Source organism: Melopsittacus undulatus, chromosome 27 (assembly GCF_012275295.1).
Source record: "Melopsittacus undulatus isolate bMelUnd1 chromosome 27, bMelUnd1.mat.Z, whole genome shotgun sequence".
Taxonomy (NCBI): Eukaryota; Metazoa; Chordata; class Aves; order Psittaciformes; family Psittaculidae; genus Melopsittacus; species Melopsittacus undulatus.
In genome coordinates, this window is record NC_047553.1 from 715,914 (window position 1) to 742,604 (window position 26,691).

Here is a 26,691-nt window from a genome sequence, read left to right on the forward strand (position 1 = left end):
AGAGCATCCCGGAGGAAATGGGGTTGGGGAGATGCCTTCTGCCCCATGGAGCCTGCAGCAGGGATTGGAGCAGGGCAGGGATGCTCTTCATTGAGATGGGCCAAGTGGTACCCAAGTCATGGATGCATGGATGGCATAGGTAAGGGATGGGAGATGGGATCCCATTGGTTCCTGTATCCTTGAGCTGGGATAAGGGATGGGCGATGGAATCCTATGGGTTCCTGTATCCCTGAGCAGGGGATAAGGGATGGGAGATGGGATCTGATAGGTTCCTGTATCCCTGAGCAGGGGATAGGGATGGGAGATGGAATCCCATGGGTTCCTTTATCCCTGAGCAGAGATAAGGGATGGGAGATGGAATCCCATGGGTTCCTGTATCCCTGAGCAGGGATAAGGGATGGGAGATGGAATCCCATGGGTTCCTGTATCCCTGAGCAGGATGTAAGGGATGGGAGATGGAATCCCATGGGTTCCTGTATCCCTGAGCAGGGATAAGGGATGTGAGATGGAATCCCATGGGTTCCTGTATCCCTGAGCAGGATGTAAGGGATGGGAGATGGAATCCCATGGGTTCCTGTATCCCTGAGCAGGATGTAAGGGATGGGAGATGGGATCCCATGGGTTCCTGTATCCCTGAGCAGGGATAAGGGATGGGAGATGGAATCCCATGGGTTCCTGTATCCCTGAGCAGGGATAAGGGATGGGGATGGGATCCCATGGGTTCCTGTATCCCTTAGCATGGGATAAGGGATGTGAGATGGAATCCCATGGGTTCCTGTATCCCTGAGCAGGATGTAAGGGATGGGAGATGGAATCCCATGGGTTCCTGTATCCATGAGCAGGAGATAAGGGATGGGGATGGAATCCCATGGGTTCCTGTATCCCTGAGCAGGGATAAGGGATGTGAGATGGAATCCCATGGGTTCCTGTATCCCAGAGCAGAATGTAAGGGATGGGAGATGGGATCCCATGGGTTCCTGTATCCCTGAGCAGGATGTAAGGGATGGGAGATGGAATCCCATGGGTTCCTGTATCCCTCAGCAGGGATAAGGGATGGGAGATGGAATCCCATGGGTTCCTGTATCCCTTAGCATGGGATAAGGGATGTGAGATGGAATCCCATGGGTTCCTGTATCCCTGAGCAGGGATAAGGGATGGGAGATGGAATCCCATGGGTTCCTGTATCCCTGAGCAGGGATAAGGGATGGGAGATGGAATCCCATGGGTTCCTGTATCCATGAGCAGAGGATAAGGGAAGGGAGATGGGATCCCATGGGTTCCTGTATCCCTGAGCAGGATGTAAGGGATGGGAGATGGGATCCCATGGGTTCCTGTATCCCTGAGCAGGGATAAGGGATGGGAGATGGGATCCCATGGGTTCCTGTATCCCTGAGCAGGATGTAAGGGATGGGAGATGGGATCCCATGGGTTCCTGTATCCCTGAGCAGGGGATAAGGGATGGGAGATGGAATCCCATGGGTTCCTGTATCCCTGAGCAGGGATAAGGGATGGGAGATGGAATCCCATGGGTTCCTGTATCCCTGAGCATGGGATAAGGGATGGGAGATGGGATCCCATGGGTTCCTGTATCCCTGAGCAGGATGTAAGGGATGGGAGATGGAATCCCATGTGCTCCTGTATCCCTGAGGAGGAGATAAGGGATGGGAGATGGAATCCCATGGGTTTCTGTATCCCTGAGCATGGGATAAGGGATGGGAGATGGGATCCCATGGGTTCCTGTATCCCTTAGCATGGGATAAGGGATGGGAGATGGGATCCCATGGGTTCCTGTATCCCTGAGCAGGATGTAAGGGATGGGAGATGGAATCCCATGTGCTCCTGTATCCCAGAGCAGGATGTAAGGGATGGGAGATGGGATCCCATGGGTTCCTGTATCCCTGAGCAGGATGTAAGGGATGGGAGAGGGAATCCCATGGATTCCTGTATCCCTGAGCAGGGATAAGGGATGGGAGATGGAATCCCATGGGTTCCTGTATCCCAGAGCAGGGGATAAGGGATGGAGATGGGATCCCATGGGTTCCGGTATCCATGAGCAGGGGATAAGGGAAGGGAGATGGAATCCCATGGGTTCCTGTATCCCAGAGCAGGATGTAAGGGATGGGAGATGGGATCCCATGGGTTCCTGTATCCCTGAGCAGGATGTAAGGGATGGGAGATGGAATCCCATGTGCTCCTGTATCCCTGAGCAGGAGATAAGGGATGGGAGATGGAATCCCATGGGTTCCTGTATCCCTGAGCATGGGATAAGGGATGGGAGATGGGATCCCATGGGTTCCTGTATCCATGAGCAGAGATAAGGGATGGGAGATGGAATCCCATGGGTTCCTGTATCCCTGAGCAGGATGTAAGGGATGGGAGATGGAATCCCATGGGTTCCTGTATCCCTGAGCAGGATGTAAGGGATGGGAGATGGGATCCCATGGGTTCCTGTATCCCTGAGCAGGATGTAAGGGATGGGAGATGGAATCCCATGGGTTCCTGTATCCCTGAGCAGGGATAAGGGATGGGAGATGGAATCCCATGGGTTCCTGTATCCCAGAGCAGGGGATAAGGGATGGAGATGGGATCCCATGGGTTCCTGTATCCATGAGCAGAGGATAAGGGAAGGGAGATGGAATCCCATGGGTTCCTGTATCCCAGAGCAGGATGTAAGGGATGGGAGATGGGATCCCATGGGTTCCTGTATCCCTGAGCAGGGATAAGGGATGGGAGATGGAATCCCATGGGTTCCTGTATCCCTGAGCAGGATGTAAGGGATGGGAGATGGAATCCCATGGGTTCCTGTATCCCTGAGCAGGGATAAGGGATGGGAGATGGAATCCCATGGGTTCCTGTATCCCTGAGCAGGATGTAAGGGATGGGAGATGGAATCCCATGGGTTCCTGTATCCCTGAGCAGGATGTAAGGGATGGGAGATGGGATCCCATGGGTTCCTGTATCCCTGAGCAGGGATAAGGGATGGGAGATGGAATCCCATGGGTTCCTGTATCCCTGAGCAGGGATAAGGGATGGGGATGGGATCCCATGGGTTCCTGTATCCCTTAGCATGGGATAAGGGATGTGAGATGGAATCCCATGGGTTCCTGTATCCCTGAGCAGGATGTAAGGGATGGGAGATGGAATCCCATGGGTTCCTGTATCCATGAGCAGGAGATAAGGGATGGGGATGGAATCCCATGGGTTCCTGTATCCCTGAGCAGGGATAAGGGATGTGAGATGGAATCCCATGGGTTCCTGTATCCCAGAGCAGAATGTAAGGGATGGGAGATGGGATCCCATGGGTTCCTGTATCCCTGAGCAGGATGTAAGGGATGGGAGATGGAATCCCATGGGTTCCTGTATCCCTCAGCAGGGATAAGGGATGGGAGATGGAATCCCATGGGTTCCTGTATCCCTTAGCATGGGATAAGGGATGTGAGATGGAATCCCATGGGTTCCTGTATCCCTGAGCAGGGATAAGGGATGGGAGATGGAATCCCATGGGTTCCTGTATCCCTGAGCAGGGATAAGGGATGGGAGATGGAATCCCATGGGTTCCTGTATCCATGAGCAGAGGATAAGGGAAGGGAGATGGGATCCCATGGGTTCCTGTATCCCTGAGCAGGATGTAAGGGATGGGAGATGGGATCCCATGGGTTCCTGTATCCCTGAGCAGGGATAAGGGATGGGAGATGGGATCCCATGGGTTCCTGTATCCCTGAGCAGGATGTAAGGGATGGGAGATGGGATCCCATGGGTTCCTGTATCCCTGAGCAGGGGATAAGGGATGGGAGATGGAATCCCATGGGTTCCTGTATCCCTGAGCAGGGATAAGGGATGGGAGATGGAATCCCATGGGTTCCTGTATCCCTGAGCATGGGATAAGGGATGGGAGATGGGATCCCATGGGTTCCTGTATCCCTGAGCAGGATGTAAGGGATGGGAGATGGAATCCCATGTGCTCCTGTATCCCTGAGGAGGAGATAAGGGATGGGAGATGGAATCCCATGGGTTTCTGTATCCCTGAGCATGGGATAAGGGATGGGAGATGGGATCCCATGGGTTCCTGTATCCCTTAGCATGGGATAAGGGATGGGAGATGGGATCCCATGGGTTCCTGTATCCCTGAGCAGGATGTAAGGGATGGGAGATGGAATCCCATGTGCTCCTGTATCCCAGAGCAGGATGTAAGGGATGGGAGATGGGATCCCATGGGTTCCTGTATCCCTGAGCAGGATGTAAGGGATGGGAGAGGGAATCCCATGGATTCCTGTATCCCTGAGCAGGGATAAGGGATGGGAGATGGAATCCCATGGGTTCCTGTATCCCAGAGCAGGGGATAAGGGATGGAGATGGGATCCCATGGGTTCCGGTATCCATGAGCAGGGGATAAGGGAAGGGAGATGGAATCCCATGGGTTCCTGTATCCCAGAGCAGGATGTAAGGGATGGGAGATGGGATCCCATGGGTTCCTGTATCCCTGAGCAGGATGTAAGGGATGGGAGATGGAATCCCATGTGCTCCTGTATCCCTGAGCAGGAGATAAGGGATGGGAGATGGAATCCCATGGGTTCCTGTATCCCTGAGCATGGGATAAGGGATGGGAGATGGGATCCCATGGGTTCCTGTATCCATGAGCAGAGATAAGGGATGGGAGATGGAATCCCATGGGTTCCTGTATCCCTGAGCAGGATGTAAGGGATGGGAGATGGAATCCCATGGGTTCCTGTATCCCTGAGCAGGATGTAAGGGATGGGAGATGGGATCCCATGGGTTCCTGTATCCCTGAGCAGGATGTAAGGGATGGGAGATGGAATCCCATGGGTTCCTGTATCCCTGAGCAGGGATAAGGGATGGGAGATGGAATCCCATGGGTTCCTGTATCCCAGAGCAGGGGATAAGGGATGGAGATGGGATCCCATGGGTTCCTGTATCCATGAGCAGAGGATAAGGGAAGGGAGATGGAATCCCATGGGTTCCTGTATCCCAGAGCAGGATGTAAGGGATGGGAGATGGGATCCCATGGGTTCCTGTATCCCTGAGCAGGATGTAAGGGATGGGAGATGGAATCCCATGGGTTCCTGTATCCCTGAGCAGGGGATAAGGGATGGGAGATGGAATCCCATGGGTTCCTGTATCCCTGAGCAGGGATAAGGGATGGGAGATGGGATCCCATGGGTTCCTGTATCCCTGAGCATGGGATAAGGGATGGGAGATGGGATCCCATGGGTTCCTGTATCCCTGAGCAGGATGTAAGGGATGGGAGATGGAATCCCATGTGCTCCTGTATCCCTGAGCAGGATGTAAGGGATGGGAGATGGAATCCCATGTGCTCCTGTATCCCTGAGCAGGAGATAAGGGATGGGAGATGGAATCCCATGGGTTCCTGTATCCCTGAGCATGGGATAAGGGATGGGAGATGGGATCCCATGGGTTCCTGTATCCCTGAGCAGGATGTAAGGGATGGGAGATGGAATCCCATGTGCTCCTGTATCCCTGAGGAGGAGATAAGGGATGGGAGATGGAATCCCATGGGTTCCTGTATCCCTGAGCAGGATGTAAGGGATGGGAGATGGAATCCCATGGGTTCCTGTATCCCTGAGCAGGGATAAGGGATGGGAGATGGGATCCCATGGGTTCCTGTATCCCTGAGCATGGGATAAGGGATGGGAGATGGGATCCCATGGGTTCCTGTATCCCTGAGCATGGGATAAGGGATGGGAGATGGAATCCCATGGGTTCCTGTATCCCTGAGCAGGGATAAGGGATGGGAGATGGGATCCCATGGGTTTCTGTATCCCTGAGCAGGGATAAGGGATGGGAGATGGGATCCCATGGGTTCCTGTATCCCTGAGCAGGATGTAAGGGATGGGAGATGGGATTCCATGGGTTCCTGTATCCCTGAGCAGGGGATAAGGGATGGGAGATGGAATCCCATGGGTTCCTGTATCCCTGAGCAGGGATAAGGGATGGGAGATGGAATCCCATGGGTTCCTGTATCCCTGAGCATGGGATAAGGGATGGGAGATGGGATCCCATGGGTTCCTGTATCCCTGAGCAGGATGTAAGGGATGGGAGATGGAATCCCATGTGCTCCTGTATCCCTGAGCAGGAGATAAGGGATGGGAGATGGAATCCCATGGGTTCCTGTATCCCTGAGCAGGATGTAAGGGATGGGAGATGGAATCCCATGGGTTCCTGTATCCCTGAGCAGGATGTAAGGGATGGGAGATGGAATCCCATGGGTTCCTGTATCCCTGAGCAGGATGTAAGGGATGGGAGATGGAATCCTATGGGTTCCTGTATCCCTGAGCAGGGATAAGGGATGGGAGATGGAATCCCATGGGTTCCTGTATCCCAGAGCAGGGGATAAGGGATGGAGATGGGATCCCATGGGTTCCTGTATCCATGAGCAGAGGATAAGGGAAGGGAGATGGAATCCCATGGGTTCCTGTATCCCAGAGCAGGATGTAAGGGATGGGAGATGGGATCCCATGGGTTCCTGTATCCCTGAGCAGGATGTAAGGGATGGGAGATGGAATCCCATGGGTTCCTGTATCCCTGAGCAGGGGATAAGGGATGGGAGATGGAATCCCATGGGTTCCTGTATCCCTGAGCATGGGATAAGGGATGGGAGATGGGATCCCATGGGTTCCTGTATCCCTGAGCAGGGGATAAGGGATGGGAGATGGGATCCCATGGGTTCCTGTATCCCTGAGCAGGGATAAGGGATGGGAGATGGGATCCCATGGGTTCCTGTATCCCTGAGCAGGATGTAAGGGATGGGAGATGGGATTCCATGGGTTCCTGTATCCCTGAGCAGGGGATAAGGGATGGGAGATGGAATCCCATGGGTTCCTGTATCCCTGAGCATGGGATAAGGGATGGGAGATGGAATCCCATGGGTTCCTGTATCCCTGAGCATGGGATAAGGGATGGGAGATGGGATCCCATGGGTTCCTGTATCCCTGAGCAGGATGTAAGGGATGGGAGATGGAATCCCATGGGTTCCTGTATCCCTGAGCAGGATGTAAGGGATGGGAGATGGAATCCCATGGGTTCCTGTATCCCTGAGCAGGATGTAAGGGATGGGAGATGGAATCCCATGGGTTCCTGTATCCCTCAGCAGGGATAAGGGATGGGAGATGGAATCCCATGGGTTCCTGTATCCCTGAGCAGGATGTAAGGGATGGGAGATGGGATCCCATGTGCTCCATGCAGATCCCTCCCAGCCTCTCCCATGTGTCCCCCCTTACCCGAGCAGATGACTCCAGCGTCCTCCCCATGCTCGCACCCATGGGTGCCCAAGGCCTTGGAGCTGCACTCGGACAGAGCCGCCTCGGTGCCGGTGCAGCCAACAGCATCCAACCATATGGGGCCAGAGCCGGGGCCGTAGTGAGCACGGTGTGGAGCCAGCACCGCGGTGCCGCAGCCCAGCTGCCGGCACAGGACCTTGGCGTCCAGCAGGTCCCAACCGTCGTCACACACTGTCCCCCATTGGCCATCATGGAGAACCTCGACCCTGCCGGAGCAGCGGCCGGAGCCGTTCACCAGCCGGACGGGAGCGAAGATGGAGAACATGGAGCCTATGGAATGGGAATGGATGTGGTTAGAGCAGGTGGGAGGAAAGGGGGGAGAGGAGGGAGATGGGGAGGAAGCCATGGGAACAGGGTGAGGGGTTTGGGGCATGGAGGTGCTCATCCATGGACCCACTTCATCCCATCTCTATCCATGGACCCACTTCATCCCATCTCTATCCATGGACCACTTCATCCCATCCCTATCCATGGATACACTTCATCCCATCCTTATCCATGGACCACTTCATCCCATCTCTATCCATGGACCACTTCATCCCATCCCCATCCATGGACCCACTTCATCCCATCCTTATCCATGGACCCACTTCATCCCATCCCCATCCATGGAGATGTTTCATCCCATCCCCATCCATGCACCCACTTCATCCCATCCCCATCCATGGACCCACTTCATCCCATCCCCATCCATGGACCCACTTCATCCCATCCCCATCCATGGACCCACTTCATCCCATCCCCATCCATGCACCCACTTCATCCCATCCCCATCCATGCACCCACTTCATCCCATCCCCATCCATGGACCACTTCATCCCATCTCTATCCATGGACCACTTCATCCCATCCCTATCCATGGATACACTTCATCCCATCCTTATCCATGGACCACTTCATCCCATCTCTATCCATGGACCACTTCATCCCATCCCCATCCATGGACCCACTTCATCCCATCCTTATCCATGGACCCACTTCATCCCATCCCCATCCATGGAGATGTTTCATCCCATCCCCATCCATGCACCCACTTCATCCCATCCCCATCCATGGACCCACTTCATCCCATCCCTATCCATGGATACACTTCATCCCATCCCTATCCATGCACCCACTTCATCCCATCCCCATCCATGGACCCACTTCATCCCATCCCCATCCATGAATACACTTCATCCCATCCCCATTCTTGGATACACTTCATCCCATCCCTATCCATGGACCCACTTCATCCCATCCCCATCCATGGACCACTTCATCCCATCCCCACCCATGGACCCACTTCATCCCATCCCCATTCATGCACACACTTCATCCCATCCCCATCCATGGATACTCCTCATCCCATCCCCATCCATACACCCACCTCTCCCCATTCCCATCCATGGACCCACTTCATCCCATCCCCATCCACGCACCCACCTCTTCCCATCCCCATCCATCCGACCCCATCCCAATGTCCTTGTTGCCCCCAGTCCCAGTCCCTTGTTCCCAGTGTTCTGGCACCCACCGGAGCAGACGACACCAGCTCTCTTCCCATGCTCACACCTCCCATGTCCCGCAGGGCATTCCCGGAGGCTCCGCTCCGTTCCCTGGCACTCCACGTTCTCCATGCTCACCGGCAGGGTCCCGGAGCCGAAGTCGGCTCCCTCGGATGCCGGCAGCGCCGTCCCACATCCCAGCTCCCGGCACGCGATGTCGGCATCCCGCTGGTCCCAGCCCTGCCGGCACACGGCTCCCCACTGTTCCCTATGGAGCACCTCCACCCTGCCGGTGCAGGGCTGGGAGGAGTTGGCCAAGCGGATGGGAAGGGGCTCCGGGATCAGGGAATCTGCAGGGGGAAGCAAGGAGGGAAGGTTCTGGTTGTGCTGATCCCATTGGAATTCCGCTCCCAGCCCAACTGCCTCATGGGATGGGAGAGGAGGAGGGATGAGCACCCAGAGGGTCTGCATTGGTCCTGCATCCTCTCGGACCCCATTCCCAACAGGAATTGCTCTCCAGGAAGAGCACATTCCCTGTGGGAATGCTTCCCATGGCCTTAAGTTATAGAGGGATGGGATCCACCAGGTTGGAAAAGACCTTTAAGATCATTGAGCCCAACCATTGGGTTGCCTTGTTCAGCCTCATCCCATGGATCCAGCGTATCCAGATCCCTCCGGAGAGCTTCCAACCTTCCCACCCTCCATGCCCTCATCTGGATCATTGGCACAGGGATGCAATAGAACCAGTCCCAGCATGGACACCATTGGTGCTGGGTCACCAATGAGAGGTGTCACCATCCACCCCAATGCATCCAGTGAGGAACCCATGGATGAGAACCTCACCAATGAGGTGTCACCATCCACCCCACACATCCAGTGAGGAATCCATGGATGAGAACCATTGGATCCATCCAGGTCACCAATGAGGTGTCACCATCCATCCCAATGCATCCAGTGAGGAATCCATGGATGAGAACCTCCTGGATCCATCCAGGTCACCAATGAGGTGTCACCATCCATCCCAATGCATCCAGTGAGGAATCCATGGATGAGAACCATTGGATCCATCCAAGCCACCGGAGCATCCATGGGATGGTCCCATTGCGGCTGCTCCGGATGGCCCCACGGTGCTGCCCTCACCTGAACACACCACACCAGCATCCTCTCCATGGTAGCAGTTGCCGGTGCCCCACGGCCGCGCCGGGCACGAGGACAAGGCGCTCTCGGTGCCGGTGCAGTTGGTCTCATCCAACCAGATGACACCATCACCGCGGCCGAACTGGCCTCTCCCCGGTGCCGACAGGGCTCGGCCGCAGTCCAGCTGCCGGCACACCACACCGGCATCCACCAGGTCCCAGTTGTCGTCGCACACTGTGCCCCATTGCTGGCTATGGTAGATCTCCACCCGGCCGGCACAGCGGCTGCCGAAGTTCACCAGGCGGATCTGGTCACCGACTGAGTTACCTGCAGGGAGAGGGGGATTGTGGGATGGGGGGGATGGGATATGGGATGGGGGGGATCATGGGATGGGATTATGGGATGGGGTGGAATGAGATGGGATCATGGGATGGGTGGGATGGGATCATGGGATGGGATGAGATGGGATCATGGGATGGGATGAGATGGGATTATGGGATGGGGTGGGATGAGATGGGATCATGGAATGGGTGGGGATGAGATGGGATCATGGGATGGGTGGGATGAGATGGGATCATGGAATGGATGGGATGAGATGGGATCATGGGATGGGGTGGGATGAGATGGGATCATGGGATGGGATGAGATGAGATCATGGGATGGGGTGGGTTGAGATGGGATCATGGGATGTGTGGGTTGAGATGGGATTATGGGATGGGTGGGATGAGATGGGATCATGGGATGGGTGGGATGAGATGGGATCATGGAATGGATGGGATGAGATGGGATCATGGGATGGGGTGGGATGAGATGGGATCATGGGATAGGATGAGATGGGATCATGGAATGGGTTGAGATGGGATCATGGGATTGGTGGGATGAGATGGGATCATGGGATGGGTGGGATGGGATCATGGAATGGGTGGGATGAGATGGGATCATGGGATGGGGTGGGAGATGGGATCATGGGATGGGGGGGGATGAGATGGGATCATGGGATGGGGTGGGAGATGGGATCATGGGATGGGTGGGGTTGAGATGGGATCATGGGATGGGTGGGATGAGATGGGATCATGGGATGGGGGGGGATGAGATGGGATCGTGGGATGGGGTGGGTTGGGAGATGGAATGGGGTGGGTTGAGATGGGATCATGGAATGGGTTTGATTGAGATAAGGAATGGGTTGGGTTGAGATATGGGATCATGGAATGGGTTGGGTTGAGATAAGGAATGGGTTGGGTTGAAGGATGGGATCATGGGATGGGGTGAGTTGGGAGATGGAATGGGGTAGGTTGAGATGGGATCATGGAATGGGTTTGATTGAGATATGGGATCATGGGTTGGGTTGGAAGGGACCTCCCAGCTCACCCAGTGCCAGCCCAGGGACCCCTTCCACTGGAGCAGCTGCTCCAAGCCCATCTTCTCCCTTCCACCCATCCCAGTGTCCCAGCCCCCTCCAGAGCACATGTCCATCACATCCCACCTGCATCCCCCCTGTCTAAGTGCTGCCCTCCCCCTTTGGCCATGCAATGGGACCCAATGGGAAGGGTGGATGCACCCAACCCCTCAGCACCCAGACCCCCTCCAATGGGAAGCACCCATGGCTCGTGGAGCCCAGAGCCCACAGTGATGGGCACCCCTTGCTCTGCCCTCACCTGAGCACACCACCATGGCCTCCCTGCCATGGGGGCAGGACCCATTGCCCCTGGGCTGCACCTGGCACAGGGTCAGGTTGCTCTCGGTGCCCATGCAGCTGACGCGGTTGGGCCATGGGGATCCGGCTCTGGCGCCGGAGCGGGACCTGGCGGGTGCCGGCAGCGCCGTCCCACAGCCCAGCTGCCTGCACAGCACCCGCGCCTCAGCCAGACCCCACTCTTCATCACATAGGGATACCCAGGAGCCTCCATAGGGAACCTCAGCTCTGCCATCGCAGCGAGTGGAGCCGTTGGCCAAGCGCAACTCCATGAGAGCTGCCAGAGCTGAACCTGGTGAGGGAGAAACATGGGATGGGTGGGATGGAAGGGGCCTTCAAGGTCATAGGGACATGGAATGGGTTGGGTTGGAAGGGACCTTCAAGGCCATAGAGACATGGAATGGGTTGGGATGGAAGGGACCTTCAAGCTCATACAGACATGGAATGGGATGGGTTGGAAGGGACCTTCAAGCTCATAGAGACATGGAATGGGTTGGGTTGGAAGGGACCTTCAAGGTCATAGAGACATGGAATGGGTTGGGTTGGAAGGGACCTTCAAGGTCATGGATCCATGGAATGGGTTGGGATGGAAGGGACCTTCAAGGTCATAGAGACATGGAATGGGGTGGGATGGAAGGGACCTTCAATCCCATATCCTCACCTGCACACACCACGCCAGCATCCTCCCCATGGAAGCAGTTGGTGTTGCCCCATGCACTGGCCTGGCACTCAGTGATCGCGGCCTCGCCTCCGGTGCAGTTGACCTCATCCAACCAGATGGGATCGTGGCCCCTTCCGAAGTGAGCCCCATGTGCAGCCGCCAGCGCCGCCCCACATCCCAGCTGCCGGCACACCACAGCCGCGTCCGGCAGGTCCCATCCGTCATCACACACTGTGCCCCACATGTGCTCATGCAGAACCTCCACCCGCCCGGAGCACCGGTCCAGACCATTCACCAGCTGCAGGGGGCCCAGTGAGGCCACAACGGAGTCTGGGGATGGGGATGGGTGGAGGAGGTTGGGGAGGGATGAGCATCCCATGGGATGCAGGCAGGGATGCAGGCAGGGATGCAGTCAGGGATGCAGGCAGGGATGCAGAGCACACGGGATGCAGGCAGGGATGCACATCCCATGGGATGCAGGCAGGGATGCAGGCAGGGATGCAGGCAGGGATGCAGGCAGGGATGCACATCCCACAGGATGCAGGCAGGGATGCAGGCAGGGATGCAGGCAGGGATGCGGCGCACATAGGATGCAGGCAGGGATGCAGGCAGGGATGCAGGCAGGGATGCACATCCCACAGGATACAGGCAGGGATACAGGCAGGGATGCACATCCCACAGGATACAGGCAGGGATACAGGCAGGGATGCAGGCAGGGATGCAGTGCACACAGGATACAGGCAGGGATACAGACAGGGATGCAGGCAGGGATGCGGTGTGCATGGGATGCAGGTAGGGATGCAGGCAGGGATGCGGCGCACACAGGATGCAGGCAGGGATGCAGGCAGGGATACAGGCAGGGATGCAGGCAGGGATACAGGCAGGGATACAGGCAGGGATGCAGGCAGGGATACAGGCAGGGATACAGGCAGGGATGCAGGCAGGGATACAGGCAGGGATGCAGGCAGGGATACAGGCAGGGATACAGGCAGGGATACAGGCAGGGATGCAGGCAGGGATGCGGTGCACACAGGATGCAGGCAGGGATGCAGGCAGGGATGTGCATCCCACGGGATGCAGGCAGGGATGCAGGCAGGGATGCACATCCCATGGGATGCAGGCAGGGATGCAGGCAGGGATGCAGTGCACACAGGATGCAGGCAGGGATGCAGTGCACACAGGACGCAGGCAGGGATGCCGGCAGGGATGCAGGCAGGGATGCAGGCAGGGATGCAGTGCACACAGGATGCAGGCAGGGATGCAGTGCCCACAGGATACAGGCAGGGATGCGCATCCCACAGGATACAGGCAGGGATGCAGCGCACACAGGATACAGGCAGGGATGCAGGCAGGGATACAGGCAGGGATGCAGTGCACACAGGATACAGGCAGGGATGCAGGCAGGGATACAGGCAGGGATGCAGGCAGGGATGCGGCGCACACAGGATACAGGCAGGGATGCAGTGCACACAGGATACAGGCAGGGATGCACATCCCACAGGATACAGGCAGGGATGCACATCCCACAGGATACAGGCAGGGATGCTCCGCACACGGTGTTACCGGTACCCGAGCACTCGACTCCAGCATCCTCAACGTGGTTACAGTTGTGCTCTCCCCACGGCTTAGCCCCACACTCCACCAGCGCCAACTCCTCCCCGGTGCAGTTGACCTCATCCAACCAGATGCGGCCCTGGCCCTGCCCGTAGCGCGCTCCCGGTGCCACGGCCAGCAGGGCGCCGCAGCCCAGCTCGCGGCACACCACGCGGCCCTCGCGGTAACCCCATCCGTCGTCGCACACCGTGCCCCACGTGCCGTTGTGCAGGACCTCCACCCGCCCCACACAGCGCCCGGGGCCTCCGGACAGGCGCAGGGATCCCGATGGGCTCACGGGGGATGGGGCTGGGGGCAGGGATGGGTTAGGGTTAGGGTTAGGGTCCCCATTGACCCCCATGTCCCCATTGATCCCATGTCCCCATTGACCCCATGTCCCAATTGATCCCATGTCCCCATTGACCCCATGTCCCAATTGATCCCATGTCCCAATTGATCCCATGTCCCCATTGACCCCCATGTCCCCATTGACCCCCATGTCCCCAAGGTCTTCTCCATGTCCCATTGGGTCCCATTGACCCCCTTGTCCCCATTGACCCCATGTCCCCAAGGTCTTCTCCATATCCCATTGGGTCCCATTGACCCCCTTGTCCCCATTGACTCCATGTCCCCATTGATCCCCATGTCCCCATTGACCCCCATGTCCCCAAGGTCTTCTCCATGTCCCATTGGGTCCCATTGACCCCATGTCCCCTAATGACCCTAATGCTCTCCATCCCATCCCCTCCATCCACAGGGGCTCAGATCTGCTTCCCTCCCCTCCTACAATGCTCCCAAGCCTTTGGCTATGGGGCAAAACCTTTGGCTATGGGGCAAAACTTTTGGCTATGGGGCAAACCCTTTGGCTATGGGGCAAAACCTTTGGCTATGGGGCAAAACCTTTGGCTATGGAGCAAAGCTTTTAGCTATGGGGCAAAGCCTTTGGCTATGGGGCAAAGCTTTTAGCTATGGGGAAAAACCTTTGGCTATGGGGCAAAACCTTTGGCTATGGGCAAAGCCTTTGGCTATGGGGAAAAGCTTTTAGCTATGGGGCAAAACGTTTGGCTATGGGGCAAAACGTTTGGCTATGGGGCAAAACCTTTGGCTATAGGGCAAAGCTTTTAGCTATGGGGCAAAGCATTTAGCTATGGGGAAAAGCCTTTGGCTATGGGGCAAACCCTTTGGCTATGGGGCAAAACCTTTGGCTATGGAGCAAAACCTTTGGCTATGGGGCAAAGCCTTTAGCTATGGGGCAAACCCTTTAGCTATGGGGCAAACCTTTGGCTATGGGGCAAATCCTTTGGCTATGGGGCAAAGCCTTTGGCTATGGGGCAAAGCCATTGGCTATGGGGCAAATCCTTTGGCTATGGGGCAAACCCTTTGTCTCCTGCCCTCACCCCCCCCCATCCAGCCCCATAGACCCCAATGGGATCTCCCCCCATAGGGCACAGCACTCACCCCACAGCAGCCCCAGCACCAGCACCAGCATCCGGCTCCTTCCCAGCATGGCTCCGGCGCAGGGAAGTTGGCCCCTGGGATCGATGCCAATGGGAGGGCAGAGCAGGATCCTTCCCGTTCCTCTGCCTGTTCCCAATGGGCAGTTTCACTTCCCATAGGGCCGGAGCTGACCCTGTCCCCACGGCCCCTGCCTTGCGCAAGGGGATAGAGCCATACCCAGAGCAAACACAGCTCCGGGACCTGCAGCATTCCAGAGCTTGGGATACCCTCAGCAGAGCTCAAGGGAACATGGAAGTGGATGTGGTGGAAGGAACCTTCCAGCTCATCCCATTCCAAGCCCCTTCCATAGGGATGTGTTGGCTGGAGGTGGTTGCTCCAAGCCCTTTCCTGCTGGGAATTCCATCCCAATCCCCTTCCATAGGGATGTGTTGGCTGGAGCTGGTTGCTCCAAGCCCTTTCCTGCTGGGAATGCCATCCCAACCTGCTCCATTCCCATCCCCTTCCATAGGGATGCTGTTGGCTGGAGCTGGTTGCTCCAGGCCCTTTCCTGCTGGGAATTCCATCCCAAGCTGCTCCATTCCAATCCCCTTCCATAGGGATGTGTTGGCTGGAGCTGGTTGCTCCAAGCCCTTTCCTGCTGGGAATGCCATCCCAACCTGCTCCATTCCCATCCCCTTCCATAGGGATGCTGTTGGCTGGAGCTGGTTGCTCCAGGCCCTTTCCTGCTGGGAATTCCATCCCAAGCTGCTCCATTCCAATCCCCTTCCATAGGGATGTGTTGGCTGGAGGTGGTTGCTCCAAGCCCTTTCCTGCTGGGAATGCCATCCCAACCTGCTCCATCCCAATCCCCTTCCATAGGGATGTGTTGGTGGTTGCTCCAAGCCCTTTCCTGCTGGGAATGCCATCCCAAGCTGCTCCATTCCCATCCCCTTCCATAGGGATGCTGTTGGCTGCAGCTGGTTGCTCCAGGCCCTTTCCTGCTGGGAATGCCATCCCAACCTGCTCCATTCCAATCCCCTTCCATAGGGATGCTGTTGGCTGCAGCTGGTTGCTCCAAGCCCTTTCCTGCTGGGAATGCCATCCCAACCTGCTCCATTCCAGCCATTCCCATGTCCTGAATCCATCCCCTGCTGAAGGACATTGGCTCCATCCCATGGGAATGGTGATGGAGCTGCAAGGATACAGGTTAGGAACAGCTGGAAAAGGCTTTATTATAGGGATCAGCATCCATCAGGATTGGGGTTCCTTGCACCCAGCACCCAAAGCACACCCGGAGCTGATGGGAATCTGGTCCTGGAGCTTCCCAAAGGGGCAGGAATCATTGGGAATGGGAATGAGAAGGGACAGGGCCAAGGACCGGAGAGAAGAGGCTCTTCCCAATGGACATGAGATGGGAACGGATCCAAGCTCATTCCCATCGGACACAGGAGTGACCTTGGGATCACATCGACCTGAGGACATTGATCCCTTGCTTAGCAAATAGGCCAGGGGCAGATTCCCGGCAGCTGGGAATGCTGGGAATGCAGCAGGGAATGAATGCTGGGAATGCCGAGATCATGGCTCCATTGGCACTGGTCCGGGATAGGTGATGCTCGGGACCCGCATCCCTTCGGATCCTTTGGAATGGGGCTGCTGGGAAGCCTGGAACCCCTTGAGATCCCATAGAGCATCCCCAGAGCTCCATGGGCCCCAGAGCAGACCCCAGGGCTGCCAGGTCTACCCCGACCCTATGGCACTGAGGCCTTCTCCAAGCGGTGCATGTATCCTATGGGATCCATGATCCCATTTCTCCCTATGGTGAGGATGGAACAGCTCCACATCCCAGAGGGACCCCATGGATCCTTGGTTGATCTCACCCCATGGCACTGAGGCCTTCCCTAAGCGGTGCATGTATCCTATGGGATCCACGATCCCATTTCTCCCTATGGGATCCATGATCCCATTTCTCCCTATGGTGAGGATGGAACAGCTCCACATCCCAGATGGATCCCATGGATCCTTGTTTGATCTCACCCCTTTGTTAGCTGGGTCTCCTGGATTGGGAGTCACACTGGCTTCCATAGGGGATTATGATCCCATAGGGATATGATAGGGATATCCATAGGGATATGATCCCATTGGGAATGCGGTGGGGGTGATGGCACTGGGTGATGTTGCATGGCTCTGCTGGGGTTACTGGGATTACAGGGGGATGCAGGTCTGGGAATAGGATTTATAGTGGCTGTAGGGATGGGAATAGGGATTATAGTGGTTATAGGGATGGGAATAGTGTTTATAGTGCTTATAGGGATGGGAATAAGAATTATAGGCATCATAGGAATGGGAATAGTGATCATAGTGGTTATAGGGAAGGGAATAAGGATTATAGTGGTTATAGGGATGGGAATAGTGATTATAGTAGTCAAAGGGATGGGAATAGGGATTATAGTGGTTATAGGGATGGGAATAGGGATTATAGTGGTTATAGGGATGGGAATAGGGATTATAGTGGTTATAGGGATGGGAATAGGGATTATAGTGGTTATAGGGACGGGAATAGTGATTATAGTGGTCATAGGGATGGGAATAGTGATTATAGTGGTTATAAGGATCGGAATAAGGATTATAGTGGTCATAAGGATGGGAATAGTGTTTAAGTGTTTATAGGGATGGGAATAAGGATTACAGTGGTCACAGGGATGGGAATAAGGAGGCTGTGCAACTGGGATTAGGATTCTGGAGCCTTCCCAGAGGACAAATAGGGATAAATGTGGGAAGCCCTTAGAGACTGAGGGGCCTGGAGCTGCCCAGACAAACTGGGACCCACAGGGACCCCATGCAGTGATCTATGGGGCTATGGGGCTGGGGGGCTATGGGGCTATGGGGCTATGGGGCTGGGGGGCTATGGGGCTATGGGGCTGGGGGGCTATGGGGCTATGGGGCTGGGGGGCTATGGGGCTGGGGGGCTATGGGGGCTATGGGGCTGGGGGGCTATGGGGCTATGGGGCTATGGGGCTATGGGGCTGGGGGGCTATGGGGCTATGGGGCTATGGGGCTATGGGGCAGAGGGCTCCATCCTCTCTGCTGGCTCCACAGATGGGGTCTCCCAGGTCCTTGCCTCCCTATGCCTCGGATGCAGTCCCAGTGTCCTCCATCCCCCTGAGCAGGGGTTTGTCTGCAACAGGAAGGAGCAGGATGAGGCCCAGAGGGTGCAGAGCCCCCCCAGCCCTGCCCCATGAGCCACACTCCTGCTCTTACCTATGGAGCGTCCAGGTCGGTGCCCACACCTGGTCCACAGGTAGAGGACCAAGAGGGTCCCACACAGCAGCATCCCAGTGCCCACCAGTGCTGCCAGCACCGGGCAGGGATCGACCCCTCCTGCAGGGAACAGTGGGATGGATGTTCATAGGGATGCTCCAACCAACCCCTTCTGCCCATAGGGATGCTCCAACCAACCCCATCTGCTGCCCATGGGCTCCTGCATCCATAGGGATGCTCCAACCAACCCCTTCTGCTGCCCATGGGCTCCTGCATCCATAGGGATGCTCCAAGGGATGCTCCAACCAACCCCTTCTGCTGCCTATGGGCTCCTCCAGCATCGTCCCCCTTGGGTGCTGAGGGATGATGCTGAGCAGGGGCAACACGGACCCCGCATTGGGTTCATGCATCCATAGATGGGATGCTCCAACCAATCCCTTCTGCTGCCTATGGGCTCCTGCAGCATCATTCCCCATTGGATTCATGCATCCATAGATGGGATGCTCCAACCAATCCCTTCTGTTATCCATGGGCTCCTCCAGCATCATCCCCTTTGGGAGCAGGAGCAACAGGGACCCCCCCATTGGGTTCATACATCCATAGATGGGATGCTCAAAGGGATGCTCCAACCAACCCCTTCTGCTGCCTATGGGCTCCTGCATCCATAGGGATGCTCCAACCAATCCCTTCTGCTGCCTATGGGCTCCTGCAGCATCATTCCCCATTGGGTTCATGCATCCATAGATGGGATGCTCCAACCAATCCCTTCTGTTGCTCATGGGCTCCTCCAGCATCGTCCCCTTTGGGAGCAGGAGCAACAGGGACCCCCCATTGGGTTCATGCATCCATAGATGGGATGCTCAAAGGGATGCTCCAACCAACCCCTACTGCTGCCCATGGGCTCCTGCATCCATAGGTGGGATGCTCAAAGGGATGCTCCAACCAACCCATACTGCTGCCCATGGGCTCCTGCATCCATAGGGATGCTCCAAGGGATGCTCCAACCAACCCCTTCTGCTGCCCATGGGCTCCTGCATCCATAGGGATGCTCCAACCAACCCTTCTGCTGCCCATGGGCTCCTGCATCCATAGGGATGCTCAAAGGGATGCTCCAACCAACCCCTACTGCTGCCTATGGGTTCATGCATCCATAGGTGGGATGCTCATAGGGATGCTCCAACCAACCCCTTCTGCTGCCCATGGGCTCCTGCAGCATCCTTGGGTGCTGGGTGATGATGCTGAACAGGAGCAACAGGGACCCCCCATTGGGTTCATGCATCCATAGATGGGATGCTCAAAGGGATGCTCCAACCAATCCCTTCTGCTGCCCATGGGCTCCTGCAGCATCATTCCCCATTGGGTTCATACATCCATTGATGGGATGCTCAAAGGGATGCTCCAACCAATCCCTTCTGTTGCCCATGGGCTCCTCCAGCATCATCCCCTTTGGGAGCAGGAGCAACAGGGACCGCCCCATTGGGTTCATACATCCATAGATGGGATGCTCAAAGGGATGCTCCAACCAACCCCTTCTGCTGCCTATGGGCTCCTGCAGCATCATTCCCCATTGGGCTCCTGCATCCATAGATGGGATGCTCCAAGCCCATGCAGATGCCTTCACCCTGATGGTCCCACCTCAACAGTGACGGCAATGCCAGAGCTGGGGATGGATCCTCCCTCTCCCCAACCCCAAAGGGGGTGACCCCATCACTCACCCTGCGGCTGGGCACACACCACGCTGGCCACGGAGCCCTGCGGGCAGGGTCCCGGTGCCGTGTGCCGCTGTTGGCACTCCAGGAGCAGCATCTCGGTGCCGCGGCAGCTCAGCCCCTCCAGCAGCAGTGGGGCAGGGGGGCACCCATGGGTGCTGCCTGCGCCTCCCCGCAGCCCAGCTGCCTGCAGACCACGCTGGCCTCCAGCAGGCTCCAGCCGCTGCCGCACACCCCCAGCCAGCTCCCGTTGTACAGCACCTGCAAGCGGCCCGAGCAGCGCCCAGCACCATCCTGCACCCGCACCTGCAGCGGGTTGGGGCCTGTAGGGGGAGAGATAGAGGATGGGGGGGGATGGAGGGACCTTCATGCTCATAGAGACATGGAATGGGTTGGGTTGGAAGGGTCCTCCAAGGTCATAGAGACATGGAATGGGTTGGGATGGAAGGTTCCTCCATGCTCCCAGACCCATAGCGCAGTCATTGGGACCCTTCCATTGGAGCACCGTGCTCCAAATCCCATCCCACCCCAGCCAAGACCTCGGTGCCGGTGCCCTGGTACCGCAGCACAGAGGGATCCCCATGACACCCCCATACCTGTACAGACCACACCAGCATCCCCATACCTGTACAGACCACACCAGCATCCTCTACCTGTACAGACCACACCAGCATCCTCTACCTGTACACACCACACCAGCATCCCCATACCTGTACAGACCACACCAGCATCCTCTACCTGTACAGACCACACCAGCATCCCCATACCTGTACAGACCACACCAGCATCCCCATACCTGTACAGACCACACCAGCATCCCCATACCTGTACACACCACACCAGCATCCTCTACCTGTACAGACCACACCAGCATCCTGTACCTGTACAGACCACACCAGCATCCCCATACCTGTACACACCACACCAGCATCCCCATACCTGTACAGTCCACACCAGCATCCCCATACCTGTACAGACCACACCAGCATCCCCATACCTGTACACACCACACCAGCATCCCCATACCTGTACAGTCCACACCAGCATCCCCATACCTGTGCACACCACACCAGCATCCTCTACCTGTACAGACCACACCAGCATCCCCATACCTGTACAGACCACACCAGCATCCCCATACCTGTACAGACCACACCAGCATCCTCTACCTGTACAGACCACACCAGCATCCCCATACCTGTACACACCACACCAGCATCCTCTACCTGTACAGACCACACCAGCATCCTCTACCTGTACAGACCACACCAGCATCCCCATACCTGTACACACCACACCAGCATCCCCATACCTGTACACACCACACCAGCATCCTCTACCTGTACAGACCACACCAGCATCCCCATACCTGTACACACCACACCAGCATTCCCATACCTGTACACACCACACCAGCATCCTCTACCTGTACAGACCACACCAGCATCCTCTACCTGTACAGACCACACCAGCATCCCCATACCTGTACACACCACACCAGCATCCTCTACCTGTACACACCACACCAGCATCCTGTACCTGTACAGACCACACCAGCATCCTCTACCTGTACACACCACACCAGCATCCTGTACCTGTACAGACCACACCAGCATCCCCATACCTGTACAGACCACACCAGCATCCCCATACCTGTACACACCACACCAGCATCCCCATACCTGTACAGACCACACCAGCATCCCCATACCTGTACAGACCACACCAGCATCCCCATACCTGTACACACCACACCAGCATCCCCATACCTGTACACACCACACCAGCATCCCCATACCTGTACAGACCACACCAGCATCCCCATACCTGTACACACCACACCAGCATCCCCATACCTGTACAGACCACACCAGCATCCTCTACCTGTACAGACCACACCAGCATCCTCATACCTGTACAGACCACACCAGCATCCTCTACCTGTACAGACCACACCAGCATCCTCTACCTGTACAGACCACACCAGCATCCTGTACCTGTACAGACCACACCAGCATCCCCATACCTGTACAGACCACACCAGCATCCCCATACCTGTACAGACCACACCAGCATCCTGTACCTGTACAGACCACACCAGCATCCTCTACCTGTACAGACCACACCAGCATCCCCATACCTGTACACACCACACCAGCATCCCCATACCTGTACAGACCACACCAGCATCCCCATACCTGTACAGACCACACCAGCATCCCCATACCTGTACAGACCACACCAGCATCCTCTACCTGTACACACCACACCAGCATCCCCATACCTGTACAGACCACACCAGCATCCTCTACCTGTACAGACCACACCAGCATTACCTGTACAGACCACACCAGCATCCTCTACCTGTACAGACCACACCAGCATCCTCATACCTGTACAGACCACACCAGCATCCTCTACCTGTACAGACCACACCAGCATCCTGTACCTGTACAGACCACACCAGCATCCTCTACCTGTACAGACCACACCAGCATCCCCATACCTGTACAGACCACACCAGCATCCCCATACCTGTACACACCACACCAGCATCCTCTACCTGTACAGACCACACCAGCATTACCTGTACAGACCACACCAGCATCCCCATACCTGTACACACCACACCAGCATCCCCATACCTGTACACACCACACCAGCATCCTCTACCTGTACAGACCACACCAGCATCCCCATACCTGTACAGACCACACCAGCATCCTCTACCTGTACAGACCACACCAGCATCCCCATACCTGTACACACCACACCAGCATCCCCATACCTGTACAGACCACACCAGCATCCCCATACCTGTACAGACCACACCAGCACCCCCATACCTGTACACACCACACCAGCATCCCCATACCTGTACAGACCACACCAGCATCCCCATACCTGTACAGACCACACCAGCATCCCCATACCTGTACACACCACACCAGCATCCTCTACCTGTACAGACCACACCAGCATTACCTGTACAGACCACACCAGCATCCCCATACCTGTACAGACCACACCAGCATCCCCATACCTGTACACACCACACCAGCATCCCCATACCTGTACAGACCACACCAGCATCCCCATACCTGTACACACCACACCAGCATCCCCATACCTGTACAGACCACACCAGCATCCCCATACCTGTACAGACCACACCAGCATCCCCATACCTGTACAGACCACACCAGCATCCCCATACCTGTACACACCACACCAGCATCCTCTACCTGTACAGACCACACCAGCATCCTCTACCTGTACAGACCACACCAGCATCCCCATACCTGTACAGACCACACCAGCATCCCCATACCTGTACAGACCACACCAGCATCCTCTACCTGTACAGACCACACCAGCATCCTCTACCTGTACAGACCACACCAGCATCCCCATACCTGTACACACCACACCAGCATCCCCATACCTGTACAGACCACACCAGCATCCTCTACCTGTACAGACCACACCAGCATCCTGTACCTGTACAGACCACACCAGCATCCTGTACCTGTACAGACCACACCAGCATCCCCATACCTGTACAGACCACACCAGCATCCTCTACCTGTACAGACCACACCAGCATCCCCATACCTGTACAGACCACACCAGCATCCCCATACCTGTACAGACCACACCAGCATCCCCATACCTGTACAGACCACACCAGCATCCCCATACCTGTACAGACCACACCAGCATCCCCATACCTGTACACACCACACCAGCATCCCCATACCTGTACAGACCACACCAGCATCCCCATACCTGTACACACCACACCAGCATCCCCATACCTGTACACACCACACCAGCACCCCCATACCTGTACACACCACACCAGCACCCCCATACCTGTACAGACCACACCAGCATCCTCTCCATGCCCACAGTTGTGCTCCCCCCACGGCAGGTGCTGGCACTGGTTGATGGAGCTCTCGGTGCCACGGCACCGGACGTCATCGAGCCAGATGGGGTCTGTGCCGTGACCGAAGCGTGCCGAGCCCGGCGCGGCCACGGCCTCACCGCAGCCCAGCTGCCGGCACACCACCGAGGCTGCAGGCAGGTCCCAACCATCATCACACACTGTGCCCCAGCGCCCGGAGTGCAGAACCTCCACACGGCCGTGGCACACCGTGGTGCCGTTGGTGAGGCGCACGGAGCGCGGCGGGGAGGGGGCTGTGGAGAGATGGGGGGGGGATATTGGGGTCATAGAGATATGGGAGGGGATGGGTTGGACGTCAGGATCATAGAGACATGGAATGGGATGGGGGGGACATTGGGATCATAGAGACATGGGATGGGATGGACATGGGATCATAGAGATATGGAATGGGATGGGATGGACATTGGGATCATAGAGACATGGAATGGGATGGACATTGGGATCATAGAGACATGGGATGGGATGGACATGGGATCATAGAGATATGGAATGGGATGGGTTGGATGTGAGGATCATAGAGACATGGAATGGGATTGACATTGGGATCATAGAGATATGGAATGGGATGGGTTGGAGGGGATGTGAGGATCATAGAGACATGGAATGGGATGGGGGATGTGAGGATCATAGAGACATGGAATGGGATGGGTTGGAGGTCAGGATCATAGAGACATGGAATGGGATGGGTTGGAAGGGACGTCAGGATCATGGAGAGGACACGGGGGGTGTGGATGGGGATGCGGGTGGGAATGGGGTGGTTGGAGGGATCTATGGGGAGGACATAGGAGGTGCAGATGAACACAGCTCCCTTCTGCAGGACCATCCTGCATTGAGCTGAGGGTGTTGACTGAACCCAGTGGGAATCCATGGGAATGGGATGGGGGGATACAGGAGAACGGATGGGGTGATGGAGGGGATGTGGTGATGGAGGGGATTGGGATGGGGTGATGGAGGGGATGTGGTGATGGAGGGGATGGGGATGGGGTGATGGAGGGGATGGGGATGGGGTGATGGAGGGGACTGGGATGAGGTGATGGAGGGGACGGGGATGAGGTGATGGAGGGGAACAGGATGAGGTGATGGAGAGGACGGGGATGGGGTGATGGAGAGGACTGGGATGAGGTGATGGAGGGGATTGGGATGGGGTGATGGAGGGGATTGGGATGGCGTGATGGAGGGGATCGGGATGGGGTGATGGAGGGGACCGGGATGGGGTGATGGAGGGGATGGGGATGGGGTGATGGAGGGGATGGGGATGGGGTGATGGAGAGGACTGGGATGAGGTGATGGAGGGGATTGGGATGGGGTGATGGAGGGGACTGGGATGAGGTGATGGAGGGGATTGGGATGGGGTGATGGAGGGGACTGGGATGAGGTGATGGAGGGGACGGGGATGAGGTGATGGAGGGGATGGGGATGGGGTGATGGAGAGGACTAGGATGAGGTGATGGAGGGGATAGGGATGAGGTGATGGAGGGGATAGGGATGAGGTGATGGAGGGGATAGGGATGGGGTGACGGAGGGGATGGGGTGATGGAGGGGAACGGGATGAGGTGATGGAGGGGATTGGGATGGGGTGATGGAGGGGATGGGGATGGGGTGATGGAGGGGATGGGGATGGGGTGATGGAAGGGACCGGGATGAGGTGATGGAGGGGATGGGGATGGGGTGATGGAGGGGATGGGGATGAGGTGATGGAGGGGTTTGGGATGTGACAATGCAGGGATCGGGATATGATGATGCAGGGATTGGGATGAGGTGATGCAGGGATCGGGATGTGATCCCACCCGCTCCCAGCACCCTGTGCTCCATCCCACTGCTGTTCCCGATCCCTGTGCCAGGATCAGGACAGGATCCCCTTTCCCTACCATTACCTTCACATTCCACCCCAGCATCCTCCCCATGGCTGCAGGTGCTCTCCCCCCAGCCCGCACTGGGACATGAAGCCAGGTCCAGCTCCGTCCCACTGCAGTTGACCCCATGCATCCATATGGGTCCGGATCCCATCCCGAAGCGTGCGGATCCGGATGCGGATCGAGCCGGACCACATCCCAGCTCCCGGCACACCACAGCCGCATCCCGGAGATCCCAGTGCTCCCCACACACTGTGCCCCATTGCTGCTGATGGAAGAGCTCGAGGCGGCCGGAGCAGGAGTGGGGGCCGTGGGCCAGGCGGATGGACTGGGAAGCAGCTGGAATGGGATCGGGATGGGTGGATGGGATTGGGTGGGAGCCATGGATGCGGCTCCAAGGCAAAGGGAATGCAGGTGCAGGAGGGGAACCATCTGTGTGCCCATTCCCAATGGGAAAGGGGCTTGGGATGCCTGTTCCCTTCCCATTCCCAATCTATGGAATGCTCCTCTTTCCCTATTCCCATTCCCGATCCCTGCAACACTCCCATTTCCATTCCCCCATTCCCAATCTATGGAATGCTCC

The 26,691-nt window shown here is 56.7% G+C and overlaps 1 protein-coding gene across 1 annotated transcript in view; it reads right to left on the minus strand.

Moving 5' to 3' along the window:
• LOC101876811 (deleted in malignant brain tumors 1 protein-like) overlaps positions 1-26,691 on the minus strand; it is a 38,912-nt gene that overhangs the window by 8,799 nt on the left and 3,422 nt on the right. Inside the window, exons 2-10 of the mRNA XM_034072372.1 lie at positions 26,124-26,447; positions 24,136-24,488; positions 20,436-20,594; positions 13,861-14,215; positions 12,292-12,621; positions 11,593-11,922; positions 9,941-10,264; positions 8,830-9,150; positions 7,257-7,586 (exon numbers count right to left, since the gene is read on the minus strand). Of these exons, the coding sequence (XP_033928263.1) occupies positions 7,257-7,586; positions 8,830-9,150; positions 9,941-10,264; positions 11,593-11,922; positions 12,292-12,621; positions 13,861-14,215; positions 20,436-20,594; positions 24,136-24,488; positions 26,124-26,447 (2,826 nt within the window). The remainder of the gene's footprint in view (positions 1-7,256; positions 7,587-8,829; positions 9,151-9,940; positions 10,265-11,592; positions 11,923-12,291; positions 12,622-13,860; positions 14,216-20,435; positions 20,595-24,135; positions 24,489-26,123; positions 26,448-26,691) is intronic.